This window comes from Meira miltonrushii, assembly GCF_003144205.1.
Source record: "Meira miltonrushii strain MCA 3882 unplaced genomic scaffold FA14scaffold_1, whole genome shotgun sequence".
In the NCBI taxonomy this organism is placed as follows: Eukaryota; Fungi; Basidiomycota; class Exobasidiomycetes; order Exobasidiales; family Brachybasidiaceae; genus Meira; species Meira miltonrushii.
This window is the reverse complement of record NW_020289943.1, coordinates 1,813,487-1,835,740: the sequence shown is the minus strand read 5'-3', so window position 1 is coordinate 1,835,740 and position 22,254 is coordinate 1,813,487. Positions and strand designations below refer to the sequence as shown.

The 22,254-nt window shown below is 44.4% G+C and overlaps 12 protein-coding genes across 12 annotated transcripts; 7 read left to right on the top strand and 5 right to left on the bottom strand.

The window, feature by feature from the left end:
* Positions 1-171: 171 nt before the first annotated feature.
* Positions 172-1,515, bottom strand: FA14DRAFT_176546 (uncharacterized protein; the record flags this gene model as incomplete). The annotated part of the gene is made up of 1 exon (XM_025500680.1): positions 172-1,515. One exon carries the CDS (start codon positions 1,513-1,515, stop codon positions 172-174), a length of 1,344 nt encoding a protein of 447 aa, XP_025357550.1.
* Positions 1,516-2,606: 1,091 nt separating this feature from the next.
* FA14DRAFT_116923 (Zn-dependent exopeptidase) lies at positions 2,607-4,955 on the top strand (the record flags this gene model as incomplete). Its single annotated transcript, XM_025496200.1, has 1 exon — positions 2,607-4,955. The coding sequence occupies one exon, from the start codon at positions 2,607-2,609 to the stop codon at positions 4,953-4,955; it is 2,349 nt and encodes a 782-aa protein (XP_025357549.1).
* A 36-nt stretch (positions 4,956-4,991) lies between these two features.
* On the bottom strand, positions 4,992-5,872 carry FA14DRAFT_187371 (acyl-CoA N-acyltransferase). The gene is made up of 4 exons (XM_025501594.1): positions 5,733-5,872; positions 5,202-5,668; positions 5,113-5,137; positions 4,992-5,036 (listed from the first exon to the last, which is right to left on the bottom strand). Exons 1-4 carry the CDS (start codon positions 5,823-5,825, stop codon positions 5,019-5,021), a joined length of 603 nt encoding a protein of 200 aa, XP_025357548.1. The 5' UTR covers positions 5,826-5,872; the 3' UTR covers positions 4,992-5,018.
* Positions 5,873-6,023: 151 nt separating this feature from the next.
* Positions 6,024-7,966, top strand: FA14DRAFT_12143 (phosphoglycerate mutase-like protein). Its single transcript, XM_025496464.1, has 2 exons — positions 6,024-7,747; positions 7,813-7,966. The coding sequence occupies exon 1, from the start codon at positions 6,154-6,156 to the stop codon at positions 7,663-7,665; it is 1,512 nt and encodes a 503-aa protein (XP_025357547.1). The 5' UTR covers positions 6,024-6,153; the 3' UTR covers positions 7,666-7,747; positions 7,813-7,966.
* A 205-nt stretch (positions 7,967-8,171) lies between these two features.
* FA14DRAFT_152649 (uncharacterized protein) lies at positions 8,172-9,986 on the top strand (the record flags this gene model as incomplete). The annotated part of the gene is made up of 1 exon (XM_025497545.1): positions 8,172-9,986. The coding sequence occupies one exon, from the start codon at positions 8,172-8,174 to the stop codon at positions 9,984-9,986; it is 1,815 nt and encodes a 604-aa protein (XP_025357546.1).
* Positions 9,946-12,017, bottom strand: FA14DRAFT_187370 (putative ribosomal protein S3aE; the record flags this gene model as incomplete). The annotated part of the gene is made up of 3 exons (XM_025501593.1): positions 9,946-10,939; positions 11,231-11,386; positions 11,975-12,017. 3 exons carry the CDS (start codon positions 12,015-12,017, stop codon positions 10,317-10,319), a joined length of 822 nt encoding a protein of 273 aa, XP_025357545.1. The 3' UTR covers positions 9,946-10,316.
* Positions 12,018-12,133: 116 nt separating this feature from the next.
* On the top strand, positions 12,134-12,530 carry FA14DRAFT_159383 (uncharacterized protein). The gene has a single exon (XM_025498187.1). The coding sequence runs from the start codon at positions 12,159-12,161 to the stop codon at positions 12,462-12,464; it is 306 nt and encodes a 101-aa protein (XP_025357544.1). The 5' UTR covers positions 12,134-12,158; the 3' UTR covers positions 12,465-12,530.
* Positions 12,531-12,942: 412 nt separating this feature from the next.
* On the top strand, positions 12,943-13,760 carry FA14DRAFT_141339 (PMSR-domain-containing protein). Its single transcript, XM_025497129.1, has one exon. The coding sequence runs from the start codon at positions 12,966-12,968 to the stop codon at positions 13,671-13,673; it is 708 nt and encodes a 235-aa protein (XP_025357543.1). The 5' UTR covers positions 12,943-12,965; the 3' UTR covers positions 13,674-13,760.
* A 79-nt stretch (positions 13,761-13,839) lies between these two features.
* FA14DRAFT_107359 (S-adenosyl-L-methionine-dependent methyltransferase) lies at positions 13,840-15,444 on the bottom strand (the record flags this gene model as incomplete). Its single annotated transcript, XM_025495806.1, has 1 exon — positions 13,840-15,444. A coding segment is annotated over one exon (1,605 nt), but the record flags the coding sequence as incomplete, so codon positions are not given.
* A 181-nt stretch (positions 15,445-15,625) lies between these two features.
* FA14DRAFT_159382 (uncharacterized protein) lies at positions 15,626-18,091 on the top strand. Its single transcript, XM_025498186.1, has one exon. It carries the CDS (start codon positions 15,641-15,643, stop codon positions 17,732-17,734), a length of 2,094 nt encoding a protein of 697 aa, XP_025357541.1. The 5' UTR covers positions 15,626-15,640; the 3' UTR covers positions 17,735-18,091.
* A 592-nt stretch (positions 18,092-18,683) lies between these two features.
* Positions 18,684-20,945, top strand: FA14DRAFT_159381 (uncharacterized protein). The gene is made up of 2 exons (XM_025498185.1): positions 18,684-19,011; positions 19,082-20,945. The coding sequence occupies exons 1-2, from the start codon at positions 18,952-18,954 to the stop codon at positions 20,861-20,863; spliced, it is 1,842 nt and encodes a 613-aa protein (XP_025357540.1). The 5' UTR covers positions 18,684-18,951; the 3' UTR covers positions 20,864-20,945.
* Positions 20,946-21,016: 71 nt separating this feature from the next.
* FA14DRAFT_141332 (histone chaperone ASF1) lies at positions 21,017-21,982 on the bottom strand. The gene is made up of 3 exons (XM_025497128.1): positions 21,860-21,982; positions 21,394-21,793; positions 21,017-21,318 (listed from the first exon to the last, which is right to left on the bottom strand). The coding sequence occupies exons 1-3, from the start codon at positions 21,915-21,917 to the stop codon at positions 21,201-21,203; spliced, it is 576 nt and encodes a 191-aa protein (XP_025357539.1). The 5' UTR covers positions 21,918-21,982; the 3' UTR covers positions 21,017-21,200.
* Positions 21,983-22,254: the final 272 nt, after the last annotated feature.

Sequence of the window (22,254 nt, the reverse complement as noted above, 5' to 3'; positions counted from 1 at the left end):
GGTAAGAGCATTGAAGCACATTTAACAAAGCATTAACTTGAAAAAAGGGAATGGGGGAATCATCACATCGGGTAAACTGAACAAATCAATAAACAAGATGACGTTATACAACAAAAAAGAGGAGAGAAACAGGAAACGCACGTTGAGCAACAAAGGCCTTCTTGCCTACGCTCAGAAGAACCAAGAACTCAAATTTTGAACGCCTTGTTGAACAAGTTGAACGGCAATGTCCAAATTACCTCCGGCTACCCATGCAAGCGTTCCTGCACCAACTGCGCCAACGGCTCCCAATGCACCGGCAGTTGTGGCAATCGGTCGTCTTCTGACAACACGTTGTCCACGTCGTAGAGATCGAACAACAACATTTGCATTTTCGTAATCTTCTGATTCATCAAATTCATCGTTGTTAGCAGATGGGTTTTGATTAGCTGCTCTTCTCTTGAGTGATGCTGAACCTGAAGATGCTCCTTTTGCCTGAACGTTCTTGGCCAAAGCTTGGCTGTCTTTGATCTGTTTGGCAATTTGTTCAGCAGAAAGACCGCTTTGTAAGATCTTTTGATCGACTGAAACTTCTTGTGAGCCATCATCCTTGCTGCGTTTGGCTGCACGTAAGATGGAGGTTGGACTTCCCGTTGGGTTCTCCAACACTTGTTGAAGGATCTTTTTGCTGCGTCCGCTTGTTGGCGTGCTGACTTTATCGCCTTTGGCGGGTGTCAAGATTGCTGTACCTGAATCGGATTCCGTTGCCTTTGCCTCGATCAAAGGACGAGCCCAACGTTCTAAGCCGTATTCGGCAGCAACAATCATTGCGTCAGGAGAAGGGATCCAAGTGCCTTGCAATCTGACACCTGTGCTGCCTGCAGGCAATACTTCATCATACTGTAGCTCTTGTGAAGCGGCTTCAAGGGCCTTCTTTGATGGACGTCCACGTGGCTTCTTAGGTACTTTTGCATGACCACCATTTGCCAGATCCGTTTCGTATCTCTGTTCCAAGTATTGCATCTCTTCTGCTTCATGCTCAAGAGAGGCATGTGGATAAGCCAAGCGGAACATGGAAGAAGCAGCGATTGCGTTTGTGTCGAATCGTTTGAGGATGAAACCGTGTCCATTCTTGACTGGCGCGGGTAATTTGACACGACCGATAATGATGTTGGCGCCTTCCCTTTGGATAACCTGTAACTTTACCGGGATATCTTCATCGGGAAGGATACTGTTGCGTTCTGATTGATCCAATGGAGGTCTCGCTTGAACGGCAGCGATTTGAGCGGGCGTCAATTCTTCAACAGCTGCTTTAGATGCGCTCTTGCTCTTGCGTGGTGTGGCAGGGCCAGTTTTTGTTGGCTTTGAAGGTGACGCAGATGCTTTTGGTGCTTTGGGTAACTTTGGCTCCTTGGGTGATCTAGGAGATTTCGGTGATTTTGGTGTTGCCTTTGGCTTGTTTGAAGTCGTTGACACGTTTGAAGTCACCGAAGAGGATCTCGCACGACTTGGAGTGGATTTACGCGAACCCGCCATGATGTTGAGATAGAGGTAGGTTTAGTCTCTATGTGTTGTTGAGTAGGTAAACTTTGCTTTGTTTACAGTGATATAATCTTGCAACTGCTTGTTTCCACCCGTTCTTGATGGCGAAGGAGAGAAAGATTGTTTTGACGCGTTTGCAAGAAGTGATGGTGTATGCTTTTGCATGAATGCTTGTTTTTCTTTAATGGGGGCGTTTCTTTTTTTTTGTGCGCGCAGGCAGGTTCTTTTGGCAGACCAACAGAGTGTGATTGTACCCATGATCGACGGCGCACACACGCGTGTCAGAGACAACCTTGTTGTTGTTGTTGTGTTGTTTTTTCTCTTGTGTTGCTTGTTGCATTACACGCGCCCTCTTACCTTCTGCTACGTTCTTTTTTAAGCTCGGCTCTATGTCAACGCGGTTGGGCGCCTGTCTGGGTGATTTCAGATGTGACAAAATCACTCTCCCAGTTCCAACCCGGCTCCGCGTAGCCAGAGACGGAATGATACAATACAGCTAATGAACTGACACTGTAGCTTTGATGAGAATGCACTTCCCTTTTAGCTTACATCTAGCTCCAATCCTTGGCGCTTTGATTACATAATCTTGTAAGCTATTGCTGAGCATGCTTCATTAATGCATTTTCGGCTTTAGCGCATTTTTCTCCGGCCACATGTACAACATCGTCGTGGGCGGATTTGAAATTGAATGTATGCTGTCCATTCATTGTCCACATGTCTTGACTTCATTCATCCATCCATCTCTGCCATAAGACTCAACGAAAATGGATGAAGAAAAGGTCGCTTTGATGGCCAAAGAGGAAGGCCTCGCGATCGATCTAGGATCAAAAGTTGATCATAATCCTCCACAAACTACTTCTGAAGATGATCTCGACGATGTCTTTGATCGTGCAAGCCGCTTGAATCGTGCTCAACGGATTCGAACATTCTTCTTGGCAATCTTCTCTGCCGTATTCTTCTACAATGTCGTCGGTCCAATGTTGCCTGATCATTTACCTGCGGAATTAACTTCTGCAGGTTTACGACCTCATAAAGGTCACTTCAACCACCATCACCACCACAACGATAAGCCATGCCCTGGACGCATGGCTGGCATCTTCTCTTCAGGTTTCTTCAATAACCTTCGTGTTGCTGCAGAGAACAGCGCACAAGCTTTCAAGGCTGGCTTGGACACAAAGTTCTTGGATCCAAAGAATGTAGAAAAGATTATCGAAACAATCTATTTGGCAATCCCATCAGCAGAAGGTGCTAAAGAAGCTTTAAGAGGTTATACTCACGCTACCCATGTTGCAGGCTCAAATGCTGATTATGACTCGGCCATTCAAGTCTTGCAACAATGGGGAGAATCTTTGGGGGCCGATTTGCCAGAAAACCTGGAAGACCTTGTATTCGACGCAGGAAGTGAGCAAAGCATTCATTACATGACATCTACCCGTCAAGATCACAAGAACAGCGCAAAATCTGCTCCAAAGAATCCTCTTGGCCAACCAAGAGCTTGGGTGGACACATACAACGTCTGGCTCAATTACCCCGTCTCCTCTTCTTTGACCTTATCCAAGGAAAACCAAACAGATCGTCCTTACTACCGTGCTTCGTTGACAGAAGATGTTTTGCCGAAAGACCCTACCAGTATCGATGGTTTACCCACCTTCCATGGTTACTCTAAATCAGGAAAAGCTAAGGGTCCAATCGTCTATGCTGGAAAATGTTCAAAAGAAGACTTTGAAGAATTGGAAAAGAGAAAGGTCAAGATTGCCGGTGCGATTACCTTGTGTCAATATGGTGGTAGCTTCCGTGGCTTGAAAGTTCGCATGAGCGCTGAACGTGGAGCTGTTGGAACACTTATTTACACAGATCCAAAAGAAGATGGTCATGTGACTGAAGCCAACGGCTTTACTGCTTATCCTGACGGTCCTGCTCGTCAAGCCTCATCCGTTCAACGTGGTTCGGTTCAAGCTATTTCCATTTACAGTGGTGATCCTTCAACACCCGGAAAACCTTCTTACCGTAACGCAAGTCGATTGGACCCTGAAGTGGCTGATTCACTCCCAAAGATTCCATCTTTGCCAATCAGCTACAAAGATGCAAAGCCATTCCTTCACTCACTCACAGGTCTTGGTATTGAAAGTAAAGACTTGCCTTCATCATTCGGTGGTGCTGTACCTGGCGTTACTGAATACTGGACAGGTCCATCAAAAGATATCGTCGAAATGGATAATCAAATGACTGATATCAGTAAAACAAAAGATATCTGGAACACCTATGCATTGATCCCGGGAGTTTTGGAAGATGAAGTTGTCATCTTGAGCAATCACCGTGATGCTTGGACATTCGGTGCAGGTGATCCTAATTCAGGAACAGCAATGTTGCACGAATTGGTGAAAGGATTGGGTGTCTTGGTCAAAAGAGGTTGGAGACCACTTCGTACGATCTTGATCGCAAGCTGGGACGCAGAAGAATATGGTCTCGTCGGCTCTACCGAAGCTGCAGAAGATTATGCAGACTTCTTCAAAGAGAAAGCAACGATCTTTTTGAACTGTGATGTTGCCGTTCGTGGTAGTCAATTGGCCGCTAAAGCATCACCTTCGTTGCGTGATTATATCATTCAAGCTGCCAGTGAGATCGCCGATCCAAGCGGAAACGGAACAACGATCAAGTTGACAGACGTTGGCGCTTTAGGATCAGGTTCGGATTACACAGCTTACTTGCAACATTTGGGTATCGCAAGTGTGGACTCTGGCTTTGATCGTGCGGACACAGACCCTGTCTACCATTATCATTCCAATTATGATTCTTTCTACTGGATGAGCGAATTTGGCGATAAAGGATATGCTCGTCATCATGCTGCAGCACAATATGTTGGCTTGTTGGCACTGCGTGCAAGTCAAGGTCTCTTCTTGCCTTTCAACGTGACTGCCTATGCTGAAACCTTGTCTACTTACTTAGACAAAGTACGAAAGGTGTCCTCCGATCGTTTCGACCTCTCTAAGCTAGAAGAAGCAATCGAAAAGGTTCAAAGATCTGCACGCTCATTCGATGCAGAAAAGCAAGATGTTCAAAACCGTCTTGATGAAATCTTTTCCGGTCACCATGGCGCAAGGATGGTTTTGGAAGGCAAACGTCCTTCTCATCGATTGCGCAAATTGTTCGCCAAAGTTCGTTCGCTTAACAGACGTGCAAAATTGTTCGAAACTGGATTCTTGTCCACCGATGGTAAAGGTTTGTCTGAAAGATCTTTCTATCAACATTTGGGCGTTGCTCCTGGTCGTTATCTAGGATACGGCGCAACTACCTTCCCCGGTGTTACTGAAAGTATCACTTTGGACGGAGGTAAGCAAACCGAAAAAGAAATCGAACGTTTGATTGATGCTCTCAAGGTCGTTCGAAAGAATCTCGATCATGGTGATGGACACTGGAAACTCCCCAAATTTTAATCGAAAAACGTATTGCAAAATGAAATTTAATCCATTGTCACTCTATTCATACAGCGTGTTTCATCATTCTTTATATTTGGCCTACCGATGAGATGAGAGGGGAGAATGTCAGTATGCTCATGCTCAGTCTGAGAAGGAGGTAATTGTGGTTACTCACCATTTGAGCGCCCTTGTACTTGTATCTGCAGGAGCAATAGGAGAAGGTTAGTTGATAATATAGCCAAGATGGCACGAGCCTATACTTACCCGCACTTTTCGTAAAATCCTGCCGTAAGAGGAGAAGGGAGAGACGCTGTCAGCACTTCAAAGTCCTGAATGCTTCCCACCCTACCTGGCTCACCTTTGTTCTCTTCACTGCAATCCAGAATGACCTTGTAAGAGCCCAAGCTTTCGGATAATTCTGTCAAGGCCAAGATGAGTTTTTTACCCAACCCTTTTCCTTGAGCAGCTGCATCGACGGCAATATCTTCAATATGACCACAGATTCCAAGATTTCTGATAAACTTGTATTCCAAGAATACCGAACCGATTGCCAAAAGTTGATCTTTTGATTTATCGATAATGCATAAGATGAAATACGATGCCGGTTTGGAAGTTTGCATGCGTCTGAATGCCTCTTGATATGCTTCCTTACCGGGATCGGGCGTGGAAGTGAGGACTTGCATCACTTTTAGATGTCCTCTTTCATAATCGCTTAATGCTAATGGGCGAATCTTGGGGAGCGGGAAGAGCAGTCAGCATTCAAGTGTTGTTTACACAGACGAAAGCTTCACTCACATGAAGATCAGATCCCACAAGCTTGCGTACTGAATCAGGGATAAGTTTGGGATCGAAGAGCAAATCCAGTTTGTCGTCTGTCACGAATGCCATGTTGAATACACGAATAGTATAGTGATGGTTGATGAGAAGAATAATCAACAGGGGAATGTATGCTGCAAGTGTTGTTCTTTATGCTTGATGGATTGACACGCTGTTTAGGCCTTGTCTGTATATCTCCGCTTTAAACGCGTAAATGCGTGCCAAGCTTGAAAGGGTAAAATCCTCCACACCAAGTAAATAAAAAAAATACTCCCATTGATTATCTTAAGGAGCCGGAAAGGTAAAAAAGGCTGAAAGCCACAAGAAATCAGGACATGTAAGCAAAACCAAATTGTTACTTTCGCTTTTTCACCACCAACAACACTTTCAAACGGTCCGTATGAGTCTGTCTTTTCGCTGGATTGTCGCAAATGTGACAATCTTGATCTTTGCTACACTCACTCTATCCGTTTCAAGTGCCCCTCAATCCAATCAAAAGGTATTCTCTTCTTTTCGATTCGGAGAGCATCCTGATTGGGAACCATTACGACACTCGAGTGGAATCAGTCCATATCACGATGCACCAGGAGCAGATATCGAACCTCCACAGGGGTGTAGCGTCACAGCTGCCGCGTTCTTGATCCGACATAGCTCAATCTATGCAAATGACGATGAATGGGAAGAGTACATGCAACCCTTTGTAGAGCGAGTCAAGGACGCAAAAGGTGCCTTTCCTGAAGATGGTCCATTGGGCTTCTTGAATGACTGGGAATCTCCAATCAATGAAGACAATTTGGAAAAGTTGACAAAGCCTGGAATCAAAGATGCAGAAAAGTTCGGAAAGCGATTCCGCAAACTGTATCCCCATTTACTACCTCCCAAGAAGCTAGGCAAGAAGAAGGGTATTCTTGACAACTTGAAAGTCAAAGTGCCATTCAAAGTTTGGACAGCGAGCTCGGAGCGCGATATCGGCACAGCAAAAGCATTCATTCGCGGTGCTTTCCCAAAGTATCAAGAAGGACATGGTGGTGAAGGCGATGGTAAATACATCAGTCTGGTCGAGGTGCCAAACAAAGATCCCAACTGGTCCGCTAGTTTGACACCACACAAAGTTTGTGATCGATTCACAAAGGAAGAAGGAAGGAAGGATGCTCGAGAGTATCTGCGCAATTGGGGTCCTGGCCCATTGGCCAAATTGCAAGCCCTTGCACCATCGTTTGAATTCGAATTGAAGGACGTTATCGCCATCCAAATGTTGTGTGGATATGAATCAGTCATCAAAGGTATTGGCAAGTCAAAGTTCTGCAATGCGAGAATCTTTGATGCGAAAGATTATCATGATTACGAGTACTTCCATGATCTGATCTACCACAAAATGGTCGGCTATGCGAGTGATGTGGCGCCTTATTTGGGTGTGCACTGGCTCAACACTTCCACTCACAATCTCCTCTCTGCTGATGAAGGTGAAGGCGACCATCCACATCGTCCGTACAGCGCCGCAAGCAAGAAAGATCCCCACCTTCCCGCCCCACCTGGACTACCCAATTCGACGCACACACAGAAGCTTTTCGCTTATTTCACACATCGTGAAGAGCCGCCAATGGCACTCGTAGCCCTTGGATTATGGAACCAAACAGAAGTTGGTCCCCTTCCATTGGATACACGACAAAAAGATCGTGTTTGGCGAACATCTCACGTTTTGCCTTTCCTCGGCCATGTTGCTATTGAACGCATACGATGTGATGATAAACAGAATTACATTCGAGCAATCGTGAATGGAGCTGCGCAGACATTGGATCATTGCAAAGATGGTCCTGGAAATTCATGTCCAATCGCTCAATTCAAGGCTTTCGTTAATCAAAGGATGTCAATGTATGGTGACATTGAAGGGGCATGCAAAATTGAACAATAGAAAGAATGATCGCATTGAAGTTTGTAGAATATATGCACTCACTATAATAGACGCCGCATTTGCTTTTTGTTCCCTTTGGCGTGTGAGTGAGCACAGACTTACTGACCGCGCAAACTTTCGGACTCAACTATCTCTTCTCCTCCCAAGTGCATTCATTCGACCTATTGAGCATACCTTTCTCCTTTACAACTTCCATCTTCCTCCTCACATCCGTTTCTACAACCTAAGCTCTGCCTCAATGAAGCTCTTGGATCTTGCGGCGAGGGAAAGTCCCGTGAGTATTCCTGTTTTGACCTTTGTCACGATCAGTGATTGACCTTGCCTCTCCTTCTCACGATCATGCTCAGTTCGGCTGCACCAACTTCGAGAGTACGATGTGGAAACGCGATGATATGTGAGTAACAACGACGGATGTGCTTCTGTGATCCAATTCTGTTTTCAAGCAATACTGATTACCGTGAATTTTTTGCGCATATAGTCTGGTGAAACCTGAAGACACTCTTGATATGGTCTTACTAAAAGCAAAAAGGATCTCTGGCATTGTCAAAAATCGACAATCGATTGCTGCTGTGCTTGGTGATTCAGACAACTTTGCCGAAAAAGAAGCCAAAGCGAACTTTTCATCCGATCAAAAGCGATTGTATCAATTTTGGAAGATGGGTCACGAAATGCCAGAAGAGATGGTTTGGAGCAATAAGGATTTGCAAAAACATTTCACGCAAATTGAGGAGGATGAAGACGATGCTTCTCCTAAGAAACGATTGCGCACTGAGGAAATCAAGGTTGGAAGCAACGAAGGCCAAGACATTGCTGAGTTCTGTGAAAGAACAGCATTGGGTGAGCTTTACAAGGTACCCTCCCCCCTCATGCATCTCATCAGTCGAGATGATGTCGCTTTCTTTCGCAAGACATTCAGTCAACTCTGTCCTCTTTTGGATGCATTGCTGATCATTGTTCGTACGAAGCAAGGATTGGGCAGTGTCGCGCTGAAATTGTCAAAAAAGCGTCAAAAGCGAGAATTTGAATCAACTCAACAGGTGTTGGATGCCCTCATTTCGCAAAAGAGAATGATCAAAGCCAAAGCTGATGCACATTTTGAGAAAGTAGATCAATACGCCGTCGTCATTCGTGAACGTATGCGCTATTACGATCGTGAAATTGAGCCGAGGCAAGACTACTCAAAAAAGAAGCTTGAGAATGAGACCGCTGAAGCCAGTGCTACAAATTCACCCCAAGTGGCAAGTGCATCGGCTCCGCAAAGCACACCTGTCTCAAACAACGAACGCATGGGCAAAAATGTACATCGTACCTCTCACAATGAGCGTACTGGTGAAGATGGACAGCGTTCGCCTCACAATGAGCAGCTTTTACTCAGTCAAGCAAGTGTAGAAGCTAATGGCCGCGGCGCTGAGTCGACTATTTGTCAGTCAGACACAACTCGTGGGGTTGTTATGCCACAAAATGATTTAGCGGAAGCATCTGTTCCATCCATTACTTCACAATCTCAAAACTTTCAGTTGAACACAACGGAATCTTCAGTTGGTCTACCTGTCAATCCTGTGCAACGAATTGATGAAGCCGTTCTTCCGCAGAACAGTCCAGTACAGGCTGCTATTACACCTCCTCAAGCTCGACCACAAGGGTCCCCACAACAAGGCTTCTTCGACCGAGTTCAAGACCGAGACGCGATGATGGAACAAATGTCGCAAATTGTGCCGAATCAGTTTGATCTGGACAGCTTGCTTCCACCGGCCATGCGAGTCAATCCGGTCATCCCTCCAAACAATCGTGCCCAGGAGAATTCGCCGGAAGCTGTTCAACAAAGTACACCGCAATCTCAAAGTGTACAAGGATTTGAACGTACGCCAATCGGGCCTCAACAAGAGAGTGTTTCAAAGGAACGAGAAGGTGCACTGGTCGTAAGCTCATCAAGTGAGCCTGCACGCCCTCTCTTTGGTACATATAAGCCTTTCACTCCACCAACATGGTTTAACGCTTTCAAAGTTCCTGTAAAGACCAGCGTTCCGCAAACTTCATCCCCTCTTGCATCAAATCCCGAGCCAGCACCACAAATGCCACGTTCGATCATGAAGAAGCCTTCAAACCTTTATCCTCTCCGGGACGTCACATTCAGCCATGGTATGCCGCAAGCTCAACCAGCTACAATTACGGAAATTGGCCCAAGAAATGCCTCCGCAGAGCACGGTGAGAAAGAGAATCAGGTCACGCAAAGCACAACAAGCTCAAATCAATCTTCAATCAAGTCCATCGTACATGACAAATCCTGGCCTTTCACATCCCACCAAACGACATACTTTTAATCATATTGACTGTGGAATTCTACCACTCCTAAAAAGCATGTATATTACGCTAATTTCTTCCATCTTCTTTGAATGTGACCAGTTTCTCTACCTTTCTCACCAATGATTTTCAGTGCGAATATATGCATGTCATTTTTGGATGAATGTATGAAGTTTTGTATCCGGTACGCGACCGTCATGGATGAGTATACATGTGTTTGATTGAACACGTACACCTACCTATATAGATAGTATGATGAGCCGTAAGGTGCAAGTATGCTGACGACGAATGATGATCGTCATTGTACAATAAAAGAGAAGGAGATCAGATGGTGGACATTTTGTTTAAATTTAAACAGATGTCAAAGCTTCAGGTTCCTTGAATTCGGAAACCTTTGCCCGTGCACCAGTGTCTTCAGCACCAACAGCGGCAGCACCACCGTGCAATTCCAACAAACGTCCAAGGTCGAGCTTAGGTGTCTTCAAGACCTTAACCTTGCGCACGTAAACATCCTTGAGAGGGTAGATACCTTGAGATGCCTTTTCAATTTCACGGCCCATAACCTCTGGAACCAATTTAGCAACCAACTCTTTCAAATCACAGCTTGAGCATTCACGTTGAACAATGTCGAACATCTTTTGACGGATTGCACGAACTTGAGAGCTCTTGGCGTATGTGGTCTTCTTGACTTGGTTGACACGTCTGCGGGTGAAACCGATGACGAAAATACGCAAAAGGTAACCTTCAGTTGTGCGGACATCTTGGTGGGCTTCAACCAATGTTTGCCATTTGCGGACCAATGAACGAAGCTTGTCTTGGGTGAAGTCCATTCCGTAGAAGTTGGCCAAACATGTGCGACCTTGGACTTCTTCGATACGGAGCTTGAACTTACGGAAAGCTTGTTCGTCATCCTTGTTCAAATCGGCCAAAGAAGCTTCCATGATACGTCCCTTGAGTGCATCGTTGGCGTTCTCTGTTGGGATAGAAGGTGGTGTGATGATTGGTCAGTATTCTGTTTCGAAAGTCGATGTCGAATTTCCAAGGTCCAAATTTCTCCCAGAACTCAATCGTCGTAATCAATGCAATGTCGTCGTCACATCGGAAAGTATGTCAAGAGCGGATTGATTAAGTCGGAATGATGTCGTTGTTGTCATTCGTCGTCGAAGATGATGTTCCTTTCTGTCCCTCTCACAAATCCCTCCCACCATTTCCATACAACACCCCTCTTTCTCCTTCAATCCACTTCATTCGAACTGATACTCACTCAAACCTTGAGAACGGTTAACGGGTGTACGTCCCAAATCACGTTGAGAGAAGAAGGTTGGTGCCTTGATTTGGTACCATTCCTTTCTGGTGAAGGGATCAACGGCTTTTTTACGGACACCGCCGCGCTTGGATAGCTTCTTGTTCTTGCCGACAGCTGAAAAAGAGAGAGACGAATGAGTCAGTCATTCGATGTTCGAGTATTGGTTTCATCGTCATAGTTGCGAATACCTACCCATTATTACGAGTGATGCAGACGAGAAAGAGGAAGTGTTAATGCCTACTATTTGATGTAAAAATGGATTCGCAGTTACAGCGTCAACTAAGAAGACTTGGGCTTGTAGGCAGGCGCGCACTGAAGCTACAGGTAACAGTTAATAGAGACAGATTTAGTGCTCAATAGAAGAAGTTCTCAGCACGCGAGCATGCATTATTGGCCGCATTGCTGCTGCTACGCCAGACAGGTTCAGAATGTCTTCAAGCACACAGTTACACACGCGTGCCGCAGAGTTTAAAATCGTTAACACGTGCGAACAGGCTTTGGAAGTGTTCATAAATCTTACATCGTTATGTAAGCAAGTTCTCTCTCCATTCTTGCTTTATTACTTCACCATGAACTATTTCAACACAAATACATTTCGCAAAGGTAGACCTTTCATACTAATTGAGAGCATCTCTAGTGCTAGGGATTGTTAAGACTCGACTTGCAGTTGCTAAGATTTGTACCATCATTGCCCCGACTGACCTGAATAGCCATCATTTATTTGAGCGGGGCCATGCTGGATCATGTTGTGCCCCCAACACAGCATAAGGCGTCTTGTACAGCTGGCTCTTCCAACTGTCTTGAGGTATAAATACGATATTCTTTGCTTTCTACTCATTTGTCTCTAATTTCATCTGTAGCATAATAATTGCTAAAGAGTCTCAAGATGAGATCTACCTTCATTGCTTTGACAACACTCGCAGCAGCAATACTCAGCGCAACTCATGCAAGTCCAATTGTGACACTGAATGAATTGACCAAACGAGACACTTCTGCAACTATTGCAGATGGCGAATTGCCTGTATTTGTCAGTCGTACGATCAAAGACGAAGAAAAACCTCTGCTGTTTGAAGAGGCATATACCACTCCTGGCGGTACTCATGTCAAGAAAGGGGGATTCTACGATCCTACCACTGGCTCTCGTGGATCTTACAGTAGCTCTTCTTTCCACAAAGAGTGGCACTCTCCATGAGGGCAGATTGACTGCAAGTGATTTGCTCTAACGCCTTCTTATGGCTTAAGCTTAACTTCATTAGAACCGAAAGCTTCAATATCCTCTTTTCTATCGATTCATAACTTTATTTCCAATGTTCTTGTCAATAGCTATTCATTGCCATCATCACTTTTGAAGCATTTATTCGAGTGTCAAGTCCAAGTCCGGTTCTGATTAGTAAGCCAGCTTTTGTCTGAATTTTGGCATGATTTTAAGTTGATAGTGGAGATATAAGCTAAGCTACAAGCCGAAGGCACTTTAAGAGTGTACCCAAAGATCTTTTCAATAGATGAAGCCTTGTTAATTGAGAAGCACGAGCTCTCGGCACAGGCCCGTTCTGTTTCCCAAGCGGGTCACTTCTTAAATCCGAACCTCATCAAAAGATCATATATGCGTACATTTCTCACCTTTCTTACAACCACCATCGTTGCATTCTCGATTGTGATTATTGCATCAATTATAAGTCAACCATCAACATTTATGCTACCTAGAATCTTAAACTTTGGACGTTCAGTTTTAACAGGAGGTTTCAATAACGGTGGAAAACCTTTAAGTTCAGCCATTACAAATCAAGTACCAGGTCAACCAGTAGAGCCAACAGTGCCAACAGCTATTCAAGCCAGAAACGCCACCTCAGACGCCACAACTGGATCATCTTCAACAATGTCAAACGATACCGCCACTTTCGCAAACGGTTGCTTTTGGGGAACTGAAGACATTTTCAGAAAGTATTATGGTGAAGGCAAAGGATTATTGGATGCCAAAGTAGGCTATATCGGCGGAAAGGATTCAAGCAAAAACCCAAGTTACGAAGAAGTATGTACAGGTCGTACAGGACATGCAGAAGCAACGCAACTCGAATTTGACCCAAAGAAGGTATCGTATGCTGAATTGGTAGAATTCTTTTACAGATCTCATGATCCAACCCAAAAGGATCGTCAAGGTCCTGATCGTGGAACACAATACAGATCCGCTATCTTCCCACACTCAGCCGAACAAGAAGAAGTTGCCAAAAGGGTGACTGAAGAAGTTCAACAAAAGCACTTCACACCCAAGCAACAAAAGATTGTCACTCAAATCGAACAAAGACCGGTCAGCGCCTTCTTTGTCGCAGAGGATTATCATCAAAAGTACTTGGAGAACAATCCTTCCGGATATCACTGCCCTACACATCGTCTATGGTGGTAGATGCATGTTCTTTCGAAGGAATGCATGATGTATGTGCCAGTAATACAATGATATTCACGAGCGAAAGTAGATGTGTATAATACAGATTGATTTAGTCTTCATCTTCGTCTTCCTCAGCATCATCGCCCGCATCTCCCTCCACCTTTGCTCGCTTTTGTGCTTTGGCTTTTTCCTTCGCACGTTGCTTACGTTTACGGTTCTTAAGAGTGTTGCTCTGAGGAGCTGAGACAGTGTTCTTTTCCTCTTCTTTGACATTATCGCCCTTCTGTTCTACTGACCGTACAAAGCAGGTGACAAAGAATCCGTTTGTTGCTTCCATATGTGGTTCAGTGGACTCGCTGCCGGTGTTCGATTGTGCGGCATCTGCATTCTCTTCTCCGCCTGGAACACAACGAATCATTCCATTTGCTAACACTTGATCGCCTTTGCAATGCTCTGTAATACCTCGTGTTGGCCACGAACTAACGACTTCTCTTCGTTGAGCCAGACGCCATCCTCTCTTTTTGGCAATATCTGAGTTTAACGCCTTTATTACCACTTCTTCATTTTCTTCGTGATGGATCGAACAAGTCGAGTAGACCAACCTCTGCAGACTGGGAAAGTGCATAGCATGATCGATCATACTTGACTGAAATGCAGCCAAACCTTTCAAACGTTCTTGTTGTTGCGTTGATGCATCTCCTTCCACCCCTTCAGCATTATCGACTTCGTCCTGATCCCGAGTCAGGTAATCCAATCTACCCAAGATACCTGATCCACTACAAGAGGGATCCAAAAGCATATGCGTCACCTTTGAATATTTCTCGGGTTGTGTCTTTGTGAAGTCTCCAAAGACTGGTTTCACAAAGCCAGGTTTGTTTGTATCCAATGCCCCTGCTCTGCGTAATTGTTGTTGAAGAGTTTCGAATCGTTGTTTGGAATGTTCAAATGCGACAACATCAGATCCTTTTGCCGCTTTACTCAAGATTGCACTTAAATGGCTTGTCTTATTTCCCGGCGCAGAAGTTGCATCAAGAGCATGTATTGCAGTTGCATTGTCCGCAATAGAACTTCCCAGGAGAATCTCTGCTGGAAAGCAACTTGCAAGATCTTGCAACATCAGATGACCTTTCTTGTAGAGAGGATGCCCTATAAGTGCCGAGGTGTGGGCAGCGTGCGTAGCCAGAACGGCAGGGATATGTCGTGATCGAGAAAAAGTCTTCACTTTCAGCAGAAGCTCCTTGCCTTTTTGTACTTCTTTCCACCCTTCTGCTTGCAATTGTTCCATAACCTTTTCTACTGTTGTCAACCTTTCGTTTACTCTTATCCATCTAGGTATCCTTTCTGCTCGCTTTTTGATCGCTTCACCTGTCCTGAGCTCTTGTACGCTCGTCTTTCCTTCTTGTACCTGTAGCTTTACCAATTCCGCCTTAAGTCGAGCAGAATGACGAACGAAAGCAGCATGAGGCGGCCAAGCAGGGGAAGTTGCAATCCTACCACGTTTGGTTAAGAGCAGATCATGTGCAACCACAAGAGCGAGTGATTGTGGTGTACATCCTTTTCCTGCTGTAGCAGTTGTTATCGCTCGTTTCTCCAATTTGAGAAATTCGCTCTGTTTCAATACGATCTCCAATGCTCTCGAGTAAGACAAAGTATTTGCACTCAAGGCTAACAATCTCTTTGCGTCTGTCTTACTTGCTTTTGCCCTTTCCATCACCAGCCCTTTTAGCGACCCTGTCTGAGCATGTGTTCCATCGAGAACCAATGCCGCTTGAATGTAGATATCAGACATTGCTGCGAAACGAAGATGGTATCAAGAGAGGTGATTTTTTCTGTTGGACATGCTAACTTTATTTTCCTTCTCAAAATTTTGTACGCTAATTAACAGTTGCCTGCATACACTTCTTCTAGCGCTTGAGGATAGTCAACGTAAGAAGAAGTGGAGATTTACATACCTTCTCTCTTGTCAATCAGCACTGATCAAAAGTATGGCTGTGACGAGGTATGATCTGGGGCAAAATAGTGCTTCAGTGATAGAAGCACTTTCACAAGTGCCGTCAAAGGAACTGGTGATCTTGCTAACCCAACACGCAACTTTGCCTCGTCTCATCACAAATTCACTTCACATCTTGGCAATCAATACTGTACAAAATGGATTGAAAGGATTACGAAACGAACAGCAAAAGTATGCAGATCAGATTGCCAACATACTGAGAAGGCTCATCTCACGTGGTGATCCTTCACAAGCTAGACGATTGGTTCCTACCCACGCTTCTTTGATCGATTTGGCAGTTTGTATGAATTCCAAAGATATCCTCGCACGTTTGGTAGATGAGAAAGGAGCAGAAGATATATTGAAAGCAGTGGTGACAGCATACAGTTCTGCCTCATCATCAAAAGACACAGGAAGTATTGCTCCTGCCGCTAAAGTACTTGCAAGGCTTCTGTACGCTTTGCCAAGGTGGAAACATGCCTCAAACGCTGCAGCCAGAAAAGGTCAGACCTCGAAAGCACCTTTTCCCAGCTCTAAAGATGTAGAGAAGCTCTTTGACTCTTTCCAGAAGCACTACTTGTCCATAAAACTGTCTACTACTGTCACTGCGGCTGATGAATCTAAGCTTTACAGCAAAATTTCCATATTGGAGGCAACTTGGGCTTTACTGGAAAGGCAGGTATCGATTGATGCCTTACATGCAGCGGATCTGGACAGATTATTGGCCAATTCAACAAATAATTCGGGTGTCGCACCTTTGGTTGATTTGCCGCTCTTCGTGGATCTAGCATTGGTCAAGCCATTGGTCCCATTATTGCGCAAAATTGGTGCCCGCTCTCAGTCTCTTGATTTATTGGCACAAAAAATAGAAACATTATCCTCAAAGGAAGGATCGAGTATCAGCAGTTTAAGCTCAGCTTGGAAGCAGGTAGTTGATTTATCACAAAGAGATACGGTCATACAAGGAAGAAGTCATTCAAGTATCAATCCTGAACTGCTCTCCACTATTACGGCCATCATGCCGCAATGGGAACAACACTTAGACAAGCTCAAGGATAAATTGTCAAACTCGCCTTATTTGGATCAATCGAATGATTTGATCATTCAAATGCTTCTGGATGAAGGAGAGCCGCAAATAGGTGATATCGGTGCACCCAGCACGTCAACAGTCTCTGCTCAATCAATGGATCCTATGGAACTTCTACGACAACGTGCAAATGTGTTTGACGATGAGCCTTTAGAATCTTCCAAATTGATTTATGGAGGAGGAAAAGGTAAAGGTCGCAATACCAAAATCGCTTTGGGCTCAGGTCTTTCTGATGAAATGAAAGCAGCAATCATTGCACGTGCAGAAGCACCTGATTCCGATGAAGAAGATCGTGAAGAATGGGATCCGTTTGCTGAGAGTAGTGGAATGAATAGGTTGGAAGTTGGATTTGAAGAAGAGTTGGACGAAGAGGGAGATCAATATACGGGTAATGTCTCCATTCGTAAACCTGCGGCTGATGAAGAGGGAAGTGAAGAGGAACAAGATCATATCGAAGAAGCAGAAGCAGACGGACGTCATGGTGGAGCAGGACACGGTGCAATCCACAGCAATACTGCCAAGGCCAATGTAGAATCCGAAAGAGCTGCCGAACGTATTATGATCACGGCCTGGAAAGAGAGTGGACCTGGTTTATTCGAGAAACAACATAGAGGAAGTTCAGGAAGAAAGCAACTCGTTGCACGATTGAATGATATTCCAACAAGTAATAAACGATGGGATGATCAATTAATTGAAAGTTGGGCAACAATGTTTAACAGAAATCCAAGAAAAGATAAACTTTTGGCCAATGTGGATGATTTGATGAGAATCGGAAATACAAACAGGGCACCAATTCCATCTACTCAAGATTCAGAAGATGGTATTTCGGAAAATCGCTCTAAATTTGGTCCTGATCGTGGACGTGGTGGGCGAATCTTAGGCGGAGGAGGGCAGCATTCACGTGGCGGAGGAAGAGGAGGGAATAGAGGTGGTAGAGGCAGAGGCGGTGGCGGTGGCAACAATAGAGGCAATCGTGGTAAGCCCGGGCGTGGGGGACATTAGCAGGTGTTCCTTTTTTGACGTCTGTACTATTAACTTGACAATAGCATCTCTACCATTCCGTGGGAGATACCTGTCAGCAACAAATAAGCGAGGTCTCGTGGGTATTTAAACGTATAGCACAATGCAGGCACAAGCCACATTTCACACTCAGCTAAGTGTCTAATTTTATGGTGAAAGAGTCGGAATTATAAGGAAGTGGAAAATGATTAAGCGAGGCACAGTAAGAAAGATTGCAAAGCAATAAAGAATGTAATTGAATGTTGAGGTATGCAATGCGAATCAAAACGGCAAAAAGTCATGCAGTCTGAATGTACATTGACCACATGTAAGCAAGGATGACAGCCTTTACCCCGCACAAAGATTGATAAGGAGATGCTGAAGACTTTTCCAATCACAATCACCTCGGGACCATAAGACCGCTAATGCAAACTCGGCCGTTGAGATTGGAGCTAAGTGAATGCCGCAATTACAGGCAGGAGAAAGGGCAGATAACCCGAGCGGAAATCTCACCCCGCAACGATAAGATGAAATGCAGGGAGAAGAGTCAACTCGTATGACAGGTCATTTGCTCTGTTCCTGAACAACTAAAAAAGGTCTAGACAGCTGCAGTGGCCTTACTAGCTTATCTTCTTAAACAAAAAGTTGAACCGCGTGGTAAAGTGATTTTAACCTGCAGGGATAAACCTTCAAAACGGCGCGTAGTCCGGTTTACAGGTGGGGTGCGGTGAAGAATATAAACTACCCTATCTCTGGTGAAGAAGCCAAGAAGGACGAGATAAGAAAGACTGACAGGAACACAGAGAGGGCCAAAGCTGCTTTTACGCGGCACATTAAAGCTTGATTTACCGGAGCACGACGCGTGAACTAAAATGAAAGATCGCGGCGTGGTTTAATTTATCCAAAAAAGACGGATTGAATGCCTTTATCGGGTTTTGCTCCGTTTAGACAAAAATAAGTTAGCCATGCGTTTCCCGGAAGAGAAGAAGAGAAGAGAAAAAAAAAATCAAAAACGCTCTATTTTCGCCACAAAATCATTTTTCGCCTTGGAAGATAGAAAGCAAGACCTATCGTACGACGCTGGATTTGGATATAATCCTGCCCTTCTTCTCTTTTCAATACTTCTTCCTCCCCACATTAATTCCCTGTTACTCGTCCATCTCTTTCCCCTCTTAGCGAGGTCATTCCCCCCCTTTTTCCTTCTTCCATACTCACTCATCATGAATTTCGATGAACTTGCGGTCCTCCCTCAAAGCGGAGAGAAGCCTACCGAAAAAGCTGTGAGTATTACCTTGAATGTTTTGATAATATGAACTAAATTCTAATCCAATTCCATTTAATGCGAAACAGGATCATGGATCATCTTCTTCGCATGACGGCGTAGATGAAAAACAAACATATCACAACCAAAGCATTCCATCCCAAGAACCTGCACGCGAACGAATCAACGATATCGATATCGAAGCAGCTAAATGGCGCAGACGTGAAAATGGAGAAGATGATGATGACTCGCCAAATACACCTTGGAAAGATAAGCTCTTGGTTTTCTTTCATTCAAGATATGCAGTTTGGATTCGTGATTTCGGATTGATTTTGCTCATTTTGGGTTGGTGGATTCCCGCAATCATCAATGATACACCTAAAGTTCGTCATAGATGGATCCCATCAACGATTTTCTCTTGGTTCTTCATCCTTCTCATCTTATTCCACAAATCACGTTACATTCCTCAAAGGCCATTTGCACGGGTCTTTGCTACAGCTTGGAATGCAGTCCTTGGTAAGCCTTGGAGTATGCTACCATACGCAGGTAAATTGTCTGCAGGATGGATCGCTTTGACTGCTTTGGTTTTCGGTTCTACATACGGATTGCCCACAACACCCACCTCAAATTACGGAAACAGAACAATCTCTTTGGTCGGTCTCTTATTGATTTACGGAGGAATGTTTTTGGCTTCCAGCAATCACCGTGCCATTAAAGCAAGAACCACAATCTTGGGTATCGGTTTCCAATTCATCATTGCTCTTTTCGTTTTCCGCACTGGTGCAGGATCATCCTTTTTCACGTGGATTTCCACCGCTGCCTTTGACCTTTTGAACCAAGGTGTGATCGGAGGTGCAGCATTCTTCTGGAACGATTTGATCTCAGAGCACTACTTCTTCATCAACACACTTTCTAGTATCATCTTCTTTGTTGCTTTGTGTGTTGCATTATTCTACCTCGGTGTATTGACTTGGGTTATCAAGAAAGCAGCTTGGTTCTTCCACAAGACTTTCGATATCTCTGGTGCTGAAGCTGTTGTCGCTGTTGCTTCCCCTTTCATTGGTCAAGGTGAAAACGTTGTCTTGGTTCGTCCTTATGCTCGTTTGTTCACCCGTGCCGAATTCCATCAAGTTTTGGTCAGTGGTTTTGCCACGATTGCAGGTTCAGTCTTGTCGGCTTATATCAGTATTGGTGTTAACGGTCGTGATTTGATCACTTCTTCCGTTATGTCCATTCCTGCTTCTATTGCCGCATCAAAATTGGTTTACCCTGAAACACAAGAAGCCGAAACTGCAGGACAACTTTCTATTGAACGTGAAGAACAAGAAGAAGAACGTGCAAATGACGCTCTCCATGCATTGAGTAATGGTGCTTGGTTCGGTCTCCGTGTTGCCGGTTTGATCTTCTGCAACGTTTTGGTGATTGTCAGTTTGGTTTATGCCATCAATGGTATCTTGGCTTACATTGGTAATGCATGGTACATTACAGACGATAATGGAGGTCCATTGAGTTTGGATTTGATTATCGGATACATTTTATGGCCATTGACATTCATGTTAGGTGTTCCAAGAAAGGATGTCTTGACTGTTTCACAATTGATTGCCACAAAAGTCGTTCAAAACGAATTCGTTGCTTATTCGCAATTCATCAAAATTCAACAAGATCTAGATCCTCGTGCAGTCAAGATTGTTACTTATGCCCTTTGTGGTTTCGGTAATTTGGGATCTTTGGGTATCAATATTGGTGTGATGAGCGCAATTGCTCCAAAACGTAAGATGGAAATCGTTCGTTTGGCACCTTCTGCTTTGATCACTGGTGTGTTCGTCACTTTGTCCTCTGCCGCAATTGCTGGTATCGTCAGTGCAGACTAAAAAAGGGGATTCCCACAAACGTTTTCTACTTTATGATCATGTACAACTTTTGTGCTTAATCTGTCTCTTTTGGATTTGGAAGGAACATGGCCTTCTTTGTAACTATACTCTCTCACGCAATCATACGGTTTTGCGATCATTTCTTGTTGTTGTCTGAGTGAATGACTTTCAATTTTGTGAATATTTTATACATACAATCGGATTTGAAGTGTAATGAAAGGAAGATGTAGCAAGGATTGATGCGCGAAGGTTGCCTCTGTTATTGTAAACAGGATCCGGAAGAACAAAGGATGGAAGTTGATAGATGTACAGAGTGAGAAAAAGCGATAGCGCTGCGCTATGAAACAGCGATTGATTGTTGACCAGCTGTTCGTAGATCTGCCTCTGCTGCTTGTTTCTCACCTGTGGCTTCGAATTCGGATGGTTTGGCTTCGCTTGCGGTTGCAGGTTCGTCCCTGAGGGAGAGAAATGGGGTAAGGTTAGTGTCAGTGATGAAGTCGAAGAATGCAAGAGACTGACAAAGAACTCACCATTTGATATTGAATCTGGTAACTCTTGGTTTATCGACCAAAAGTTCTCTTCGAATTTTCGAAAAGTCTACAACTTCAGGAGGATTTTCACGTAATTCTTCCGAATCGTATGCATTGTTGACATAATAACCAACTCTGATAAATTCTTGATCTGCATAACTTCCCGTAAGCAAGATGACCGTTACGCCAAGGATATCGTCAGATGGAATTTTATCAATAGAAGGAGCAGCTGCTTCAAATTCAAACGAATTCACGCCTGCAGGTACAGGTCCTACCAAACAACTGTCCAGCTCTTGATCGTATTCTTCACTTTGTGCAGAACCAACGTAGACCAACTTCCATTCTAGATCATCTTTGAGTGGTGAAATGCATTCGAATGTGACCCGAAAGATGTATGGTTCTGTCGGAATTGGGGATGGGTCAGTTCAAGCGATTCAATGTGGCCAGCTTTCCTCGTCCTACTTACCTGAGAATGCAGCATTATCGTTCAAGATCTTGACATCGAGTAGTGATACGACAGACATGTTGGTATATGATGATCTGATGTGGATTTGATGATGGTAGAAGTTAAGTTTGCCTTGAATCAAATATCTAAAATAACACAAACGCCAAAGGCACTGAATGAATGCATAGGCGCAAGCACAGGCACAAGCAGATGGGAACAGAACAGGGCAAAGTGTTGCATTCAGAGGCACTCTCAACTCAGCTCGCACGCGTTCTCTTTACGCGGTGTAAGAGCGCGTTCGCGTTTAGGTCTGAGTGAGTGAGTACACACACAAGGAAATCGGGGAAGGGTTACTAACGCACGCTAGGGAAATTTTAAGGTTGAGAAGAAAACAAGACACTTACAACAACATACTT

Excerpts from the sequence above, each read along its gene's own strand:
- FA14DRAFT_187371 (XM_025501594.1), bottom strand. The coding sequence starts at position 5,825 with ATGGCATTCGTGACAGACGACAAACTGGATTTGCTCTTCGATCCCAAA. Across the intron at positions 5,669-5,732 it reads TTGTGGGATCTGATCTTCAT|ATTCGCCCATTAGCATTAAG; the intron begins GTGAGTGAAGCT and ends CCGCTCCCCAAG. Across the intron at positions 5,138-5,201 it reads GGATTTTACGAAAAGTGCGG|ATACAAGTACAAGGGCGCTC; the intron begins GTAAGTATAGGC and ends TTGCTCCTGCAG.
- FA14DRAFT_12143 (XM_025496464.1), top strand. The coding sequence starts at position 6,154 with ATGAGTCTGTCTTTTCGCTGGATTGTCGCAAATGTGACAATCTTGATC.
- FA14DRAFT_159383 (XM_025498187.1), top strand. The coding sequence starts at position 12,159 with ATGAGATCTACCTTCATTGCTTTGACAACACTCGCAGCAGCAATACTC.
- FA14DRAFT_141339 (XM_025497129.1), top strand. The coding sequence starts at position 12,966 with ATGCTACCTAGAATCTTAAACTTTGGACGTTCAGTTTTAACAGGAGGT.
- FA14DRAFT_159382 (XM_025498186.1), top strand. The coding sequence starts at position 15,641 with ATGGCTGTGACGAGGTATGATCTGGGGCAAAATAGTGCTTCAGTGATA.
- FA14DRAFT_159381 (XM_025498185.1), top strand. The coding sequence starts at position 18,952 with ATGAATTTCGATGAACTTGCGGTCCTCCCTCAAAGCGGAGAGAAGCCT. Across the intron at positions 19,012-19,081 it reads AGAAGCCTACCGAAAAAGCT|GATCATGGATCATCTTCTTC; the intron begins GTGAGTATTACC and ends AATGCGAAACAG.
- FA14DRAFT_141332 (XM_025497128.1), bottom strand. The coding sequence starts at position 21,917 with ATGTCTGTCGTATCACTACTCGATGTCAAGATCTTGAACGATAATGCT. Across the intron at positions 21,794-21,859 it reads CGATAATGCTGCATTCTCAG|AACCATACATCTTTCGGGTC; the intron begins GTAAGTAGGACG and ends CAATTCCGACAG. Across the intron at positions 21,319-21,393 it reads ACCAGATTCAATATCAAATG|GGACGAACCTGCAACCGCAA; the intron begins GTGAGTTCTTTG and ends TCTCTCCCTCAG.